The sequence below is a fragment of the Lactuca serriola genome, chromosome 4, assembly GCF_051521515.1.
Source record: "Lactuca serriola cultivar US96UC23 chromosome 4, Lser_US96UC23_V15, whole genome shotgun sequence".
Lineage (NCBI taxonomy): Eukaryota > Viridiplantae > Streptophyta > Magnoliopsida > Asterales > Asteraceae > Lactuca > Lactuca serriola.
Genome location: NC_136411.1, coordinates 298,513,865 through 298,522,248, shown reverse-complemented (window position 1 = coordinate 298,522,248; position 8,384 = coordinate 298,513,865). Strand labels below are relative to the sequence as shown.

The window sequence follows — 8,384 nt, the reverse complement described above, 5'->3', positions numbered from 1 at the left end:
AGAACCTTGGTGTAGATCTATTTCTTATGGAAAGATTTATGTGAATGGTTATTTTCCGTCTGTGGTTGCTAGCTACAACTTCGTCTGACGAGGCAACAGGCGTCAAGTGTTTCTTTCTTCGTTACTATACGACTGCTTTTAAACGTTAGTAATGATCTCGATTCCTCCATTTATATTTATATTGTGCCTGTGTGGCTTGTTTATTGTGCCTTTTTGGCTTGTGGAGGAGCGACGAATAGTGTCGGTTATAGACAAATTGATATATTGAAGATTTTATTCGAAGAAGTATAGATCTAGATTGAGTCAATCCTCCCAATTTGGGCCGAGTGTGTAAGAGTGTTTAGGTATTTAACTACCTCTCCCTACGACACAATTCTCTGTAAGCAGAGACGTTTGAAAGAATAGAATTGTAAAGATAATGGTTAATATTTGTCGTTGAAATTATACGAGTGGTAAAAATATGCATTTATAATTTACCGGTTATTGAAAAGTATTTTGAGATGAGTTTGCCCCACTGGTTAAGTGTTGATTTCCAAATTAAGTAAGATAATGCTTAATTGATAATATGACACGGATTTACAAAGTTTATAAAATTCAAAATTTTGAGTTTTACATATAAACTATACGAACGCTTGTACAAAGTTTTAAGAGTAAACTTGACTATTTTATGTTTACACAAAGTGTGATATGACTTTATTTATATAAATTGGTTTTCAAAATCTTTATATAAAGAGCATTTCGGTCATGAGAACCATAAGAATTTGTTATAAGTTTGGTTTACTTATATATTTTACAAATGGTGTATTTTTGGATTTGAGCAAATGACATTTCTAAATGAGTTTAAATATACTTTTATGACTCAAGTATTTTATACTTTCTGTAGAAAAATATGTCTTTATAAAAGCTAAATTTTATAAAACATTTTTGGGTGTAAAAATACTTTGTGTCAAAACCTGTAGAACTCACCAACAATTTTGTTGACGTATCTTAATGCATGTATTCTCAGGTTATTTATAAGGTCGGAAGAGTTTGTACAGAACATTCTCCGATATTCTTATCATACAAATGTGAACGTCGGATTGTTAGGCGTGTGTAGCATTTCAGCAATAACTATTGTCAATGTAATTTCCATTTCGGTAATAATAAAAGATTATATTTGTACTGTTCAATGTATGTTCAATAACTGTGATTACTGGTTTACGTCATGCACCTCGGCGTTTTCGCCGTCGGGCGAGGGTGTGACATCCATGATTTTTAATTAATTATTGTTTTGAAGCAACATGAACATACAATCATGTATACAATAGTTAATTAAATATTATATATATCACCTTCCATAACATACAATAGTTAATTAAATATTATATATATCACCTTCCATAACGTATGATCGATAACATGAATCTAATCTAATTTACATTAAAATTTCAACTGTTGTCGATAACATGAATCTAATCTAATTTACATTAAAATTTCAACCACAACATACAATGATATTCTTAAAAGAATACTTAAATCAAGAAAATACAAAAGAGAATTACTATATAACAAACTTACAAATTAAAAACTTCAACATAATAACATGGCTCGAAAAATTGTTCAAAGCCCTCAAAACAACACATAAAACTTTAAACTTGTTTTCTTTGTGGATTTTGTATATGATTTGTATTTGTGTGTCTACTAAAAAAGATTAACATTTTTATAGTAGAGTATTCATTAATTGTTTATTAAATATATTATATAAGTTATAAAACATTTGAATTGTTAATCATTATTAAGAAACTTTTGAGTGGTATCATTTAAAATAGGAGGTTTCAAATGCATGAGGTGTTTGCAAATTTTTATGGGGGTTTTCAAATGCATGAGGTTCAAGGAAAAATGTTAGCTTGATAAGTATGTATGATGTATGATGTATGATGTATGATATATATATATATATATATATATATATATATATATATAGATGGTTTGATAATATTTTTAGGAAAAATTCCGCAAAACTATTTTTTTTACAAGAATACACTAATTTAATATGCATAAATAGATCGGTCTTTTTTAACCGTAAAAATGGGGATGTCACAATATGAATAAATAAAGATTTGTTATTTTAGCTATTGTGTTTGTTATTCTTTTAAATTACGTTTGTTGGCACCAACCAATATGGTTTTCCAGTGAAGCCTAAGTGCCTAAGGTATTGTTTGTTTTGGAAATGGTTAAATGTCTTTTGTTTTTTTCCATGTTTGCGGAAAAAGACGTGCATTTGAGAAACGTCTACCCGCACCCGCCAAAAGGGAAAAATGCTCAAAAAGTACTTTTGTAGAAAAACAAACGAGGTCTAAGTTTGCATGCAACAAAAGGTCTTTGACTCGGTGCTCATGATTCTATTAGAGTACATCGTTATCATAGTAAAAAAAAAAGTACATTACCTAACATTTGGCTATTTTAATGAAAGAAGAATGTGTCCATCGATGGTAGTTGCAACTCTAATAGTGACATAAACATAAAGTATCGTGCTATTTTTGTTTTTGCTACGCATTACAACACAACACAAATGTTATCATTACAAAATTATTGTTTAAACTCTTGCTGCAACCCATATGCTTAAAACCCACAGTTAAAATTATAATGTTGTAAAATGTAAAAATTATATACATTTTTAGTTACAAGGTATTTTTGTCCAAACCAAAAGATCAATCGTTCATTCAATTCCACTACTACAAATCTAAATCTATGTAACCAAACATAAAATAATAATTATTAATTCTCTTATCTTATCTATTTTATTCATTTGGCATATCAATCAACCAACAAAACAAAAATATATCCAAAATGATTAAAATTATTAGGTGTGGGCAACATGTTATTACATGTTACCACACCTAAAAGGTGTCATGTCAGCATCCTACTCATACATGGGTGTTATAACACCTAAGGTGGAAATGAGCAACATCTAATAACATGTGATAACACCAATTATTTTCTATTTTTTTATTTTTTTTATATTTCGAATTTGTTTTTATTTATTTATTTATATTTGAAAAGTTTAAATAAAATTATAATTAAACTTAAATTAAAAACAACATTAAAAAAATTACAACAAAACACAAAAACATTTAAAAACTAAAAAGCAAAAAAAAAAAAAAGGATAAAACCTACATTTTTGGCCTAAAACTATTCATTTTTCATCTTCGTGACCAACATAGATGTAATCCGTCACGTTTGTACGGAGTTGCTTGTGTTTTTGCTGATCTTGAATATCAACCACTCTATGTAAATATTCCGATGTCCTTGGTTGAAATTGCACATGTCTTGGCTCCGTAGGCGAATATGTTGCAATATTGCGTTCTTTATCTTCGACAACCATGTTATGCATTATCATACATGCATACATGATATATCGTAGAGTATCTAACTCATAAGGTCTCGCCGCATGTTCAACTATGTGTCATTTTGATTTCAAAACCCCAAAAGCACGTTCAACGTCCTTACGTGCTCCTTCTTGTCATCTCTTGAGATATTTGTCCCTTGGATCTATTAGGTGTCGAAACGCCTTCACAAACGTGTAATATTGTGGATATATTCCGTCTGTAAGGTAATATCCAAACTTATATTCATTTCTATTCACTGTGAAAGGAGCATCCGGGGCTTTTCCTGACAAAAGATCGTCAAATATTGGTGATTGATCGAGAACGTTGACGTCGTTGTTAGAACCCACAACCCCGAAAAAAGCATGCCAAATCCATAAATCTTGTGAAGCAACAGCCTCTAATACTAATGAAGGCGCTTCATGATGACCGCTCGAATATTGGCCTTTCCACGCCACGGGACAATTTTTCCATTTCCAGTGTGTGCAGTCAATGCTCCCAAACATACCCGGAAAACCATGTCTTTCTTCATGCGCCGCATATAGTTATTGCATATCATGCAACGAAGGTTTGCACAAGTATTGGTCACCGAAGGTTTCAAGAACACCTCTTGCCAATAAATACAAACTTTCTCGTGCGGTCCTCTCAGACACTCATATAATCGTCAACAGAATCGGGCGACTCCCCCATTGCCATAAGTTTAATTGCAGCAACACATTTTTGCAACCCTGTGGAACCTCGTTTGCCTCTAGCATCATATCTCATTTGGAAAAATTCATACCTAAATAAATATTAAACATGTAAAAAGTGTATTTATTTTATCTAAAAGTGACATTTTATAAATTATAAAAGTTTAAACAAACGATACCTAAATAAATATTAAACATGTAAAAAATGTATTTATTTTATCTAAAAGTGACATTTTATAAATTATAAAAGTTGAAACAAACAATAGATTGCTTCCATAGCGTTGACTATCCTTTCAAAGACATTTTTTCGCAAACGAAATCTTCTTTTGAAATCGTTTGGCTGGTAAACACAATTTTCCGCAAAGTAATCGTTAACTAGTCTTCTATGCCTTTCATCACGATCTTTATTTAACGCCGCACGTCGTGTGAGTAGTGGATTTGGATCTGGTGTAGTAGTATGTATGTACAATACCGATACATCATACTCACGAACAAATCGTCTTCGTCGTTATAATCGTTGTACGGATGGGCGGATCAAATTTATCTATATTTTGGTTTTGCAGTATTGAAAGAAGTATGTAGTTGAGAGAAATTTATGTTTTTTGTATTTAAAAATGATATAGATTGTATGTATTTATAGTGTAAATAATTTTTTTTTATTAAGTGACCGTTTTAAAAAACGGTCGAAATTGTGACCGTTGAAGCAAATAACCGATGTTACCTCCCGTTTTCGTGATAACGTATCTTAACATAACACCTAATAACGGTTACCTAGGGCAGTGTTCCACCCATTATGGCGCCGTTATTAGGGTGCAAAATCAGATAACGCGTCTTTTGCGTTGCCCACACCCGACTCTCTAAAAATGATTGAAATGACTAGGGTTCAAGAATACGTAAAACCAATAGTTTACTAACATTCCTGTTTTAATGAGTAACTATTATGAAATTTAATAGTCTTACAAGGAGGGCCCATTAAAAAAACTTTTCAATTCTAATCCGACAAACTAGCCGCCGCTTCCACCGCCGTGCCGCCGGTCCACCAGTAATGACAACTATACCAGACCTTCTTCTTGAAGACATTTTTGTACGCTGTGACGCTAAAACTATTGCGAACTCGAGGCTTGTATCCAAAACATGGTGTTCGATACTTACTGATAAACGCTTTATCAGCAAACACGCCAAGAACTCCTCCGCTAAACGGGTCCTGTTTTCCGATGGCGAAGATTGTACGACATACACGGTGAGCGATTCATTGAGACGCCAAGAGCAAGAAATGCGTATATGGACATTTCAGTGGCCCCAATATATCGTGGGAACTTGCAATGGTCTGCTTTTAGGATTGAATGAGGATCAAAGCTGCTTCATTCTGACGAACGTTTTGACCAAAGATTCGTGGAGGCATCCCCTTCGTCTTTTCCAAAGAATTTTTTGGCCTAAGGAGCGTTCTTGTTTCATTGGGACGTACGGTTTCGGGTGCAACCCCAGCTCCGGGGATTTTAAGGCGTTGTGTATTGGTCATCGGGGAACCAATTTCAATGATTTGGAGTCCGATTTCAGGAACGATATGATGGTCGCCATCTACAATTTAACCAAGAACACCCGACGTTTGATCCTAAAACCCTATTTGGATATGCAGATTGAAGGGACGTATGGAGTTCTAGTAAATGAGAAATTTCTTCATTGGATCGCATCCACCCAACCTGGGTTTATTTCAAGAATTATTTCATTCAACCTTGAAAATGAAACTTTCAGTGAGATAGCTTTCCCAAAAGCACTTGAGATCACCTATGACCTGAGGTTGCTCAGGTTGGTTGCACTTGGTGACAAGCTTGGTCTCTTCTTCGTTCGTGTGCCTCTGGAAAACAATTTATGGCTTTTAGAAGACTACAATGATCCCAATTCATGGAAAAAATTTACCTTTGAGGACATAAATTTAAACGACACAGAACCAATTGAGGAAATCATCAATGGGGAGCTAATTTTTGGAAATCAGGAAATACTTAAATGTTATAACATTGAAGAAAACAGAGCAACGGCAACAGTAATTTTAGGGGAGGAGTCTTTATGCTCATTACATAGTAGATATACAGATGCGTTTTGTGTTACATATTACACTTCTAAGTACTCCTAGGTTTAATCCTTTCAGTTGTGGCTTTTACCTACAATAGCAATTACATTTCATTACAAACAATACAACCACTTGCAAAGTGGACAAGATGAAAATAGGATGCTCTATGAATTTGAGTTGAAACATCAAATTGGTTAAAACTACATGTAAATTTTTTTCAAATAATACAATTATGACATTTACATACATCTTAAGGTTAAATGCAAGAAATAACAACATAGTAATACTAGCGAATCACCGACTCAAGTGAGAAAGTATGAAAATACCCCTGACTGACTTATTAATTATCATTCAGAACAACTACAACAGCAGGTCAAAAAATTCAACGTATAATTTTGTACTTTCATATAGTTTAGGGACCATTGTTGTCGTAGTTAGATTCACTAACCATGTTTATCATCAAACGATTCATTAATTCTAACAGTGATTGATTTGATATAAACAAATTTTAACACAGGGTAGATTTCTACTTGGATCAAAAATGTTGTTTGGATCATAAGTTTAGGAACATCAAGGAAGCTAAAGACCAAACGATAGTTCTCACCCCTGCTGCATTCCCTTTCACATGCTATCTCTGTTTTCATGGCAACAAATTTATTAACAAAAAGCATTGTATCTGTTAAAGTTCTTTCTACATGCTTTAATGCCCAAAAACATCTTTTAGAGATGGAGACAAACGAAATAGCTTCAATGACATTTGGAAAAGGGAGGTAATGCAATAAATAATGCATCGATGGAGTTCGGAAATACCAGTGCCATGGATGCCGTAACAAACAGAATGGGGAAGATGAGCAAAATGACCCGAGATTGACCCATCTAGTAACAACGCTATTGATGTTATTCCTTCCATTTTCGACTGATCGTCCTTCACTTCCTCTACCGCTACTTCTTCTTCTTCACAACCTTCTACTTTTTCTGTATGATACATCAAAACGGAGGTAAAATCATACAAAGGTTTTTTCTTTACTATCAAATTTGACCTAATCGAGCATTACCCAGAGGAAATCTGAAACTGATAATTTAACTTACCCATTTCTACAAGCTCGTTTTTTCTTCCATTAACAAATTGTTGCGCGGGGAACTTGGGATGAGGGGGTCAAATGGGTGAACCCTATGATGTGCGTTTGCAGATGAACCCAGAGCAATTGACATACTTGAAGAGGATGTTGGAATAAAGAATAAGAAGGAGGAAGCAACCCAGTTCGGCAAAGATTTTAAGTATGAAGGGAATAAACGAAATTAGAGTTCAAGGCCTTTACCTGGAACGTCTGGATCAAAGAGCAACGATTAGGGTTCTTTTACAGATTCGATATACGGTGGAGCCGAGTTGATTCAACTGATAGACATACATTGGAGGTTTGAAAGGGATTTGGAGACAGCGAGAGCTATGAAGAAGAAAACCATAGGCGGAATTCAAATGGGAATTCAAACATTTCTTTTTCCTTGTCTTTGGGCAATAGGTAAAGATTTACACTATAGCAGGGGACATATCTCATTGGATTCTCCAATTCCAATTCAAAAGACCCACTTTCGTGTTGATATATGAACAAAACAATCAACATGACTAAAGTACCATAGTCATTGGAGTCGCTCATGTGGTCACGTACCACGTTTTGAACGTTTCGTACCCAAACGGGGTACAGAGTCGATCCCAACGCCATGCGAAACGCTCTCAGGTACGGCTCCTTGGCGATCCGAGCAATCAACTGGTACGATGACGGGGACGCGTTTCTGACGAATTGGATTGCAGCAATGCGTCGATTGGGTCGGCGATTGCAAAAAAGAAAACGGCGATTGGATCACCGATTGGGCGGGAATTTTGACGTCGATTCCAAAAAGTACCGATTCAAGAAAAAAACGCTTCGGCGATTGGTTTGATTCCTCGATGCCAGGTATGATTTGCTTATTAAATCAGGCCTAGTCACCATAAACTTCATCTTCTTCAATTAGATGATTCTTGCATTCCACTGTAACATCAAATCAATTTCTGCTTTTCTTCTTTTCTTCTCTTCTACAGTTCTATTGTTATTGAATAACAGTTATTCTATTAGTTATTAAATAGCCTGACAATTGGTTTGATTCATCGAATTCCATTAATACACTTGCCAATTTCTGCTTTTCTTCTCTTCTTCTCTTCTACTGTTATTCTATTAGTTATTGAGAATGGTTTTTGGCAATGGCAATGCTAGTATTCATGTATCA

The 8,384-nt window shown here is 34.3% G+C and overlaps 1 protein-coding gene and 1 long non-coding RNA gene across 2 annotated transcripts; one reads left to right on the top strand and one right to left on the bottom strand.

Annotated features, from left to right (window-relative positions):
* Nucleotides 1-5,099: 5,099 nt before the first annotated feature.
* LOC145099453 (F-box protein CPR1-like) lies at nucleotides 5,100-6,185 on the top strand. The gene has a single exon (XM_079037028.1). The coding sequence runs from the start codon at nucleotides 5,100-5,102 to the stop codon at nucleotides 6,183-6,185; it is 1,086 nt and encodes a 361-aa protein (XP_078893154.1).
* Nucleotides 6,186-6,932: 747 nt separating this feature from the next.
* LOC145097185 (uncharacterized) lies at nucleotides 6,933-7,699 on the bottom strand. Its single transcript, XR_013704266.1, has 3 exons — nucleotides 7,442-7,699; nucleotides 7,212-7,335; nucleotides 6,933-7,097 (listed from the first exon to the last, which is right to left on the bottom strand). It is a non-coding gene; the product is annotated as an uncharacterized LOC145097185 (long non-coding RNA).
* Between the last annotated feature and the right edge of the window lie 685 nt (nucleotides 7,700-8,384).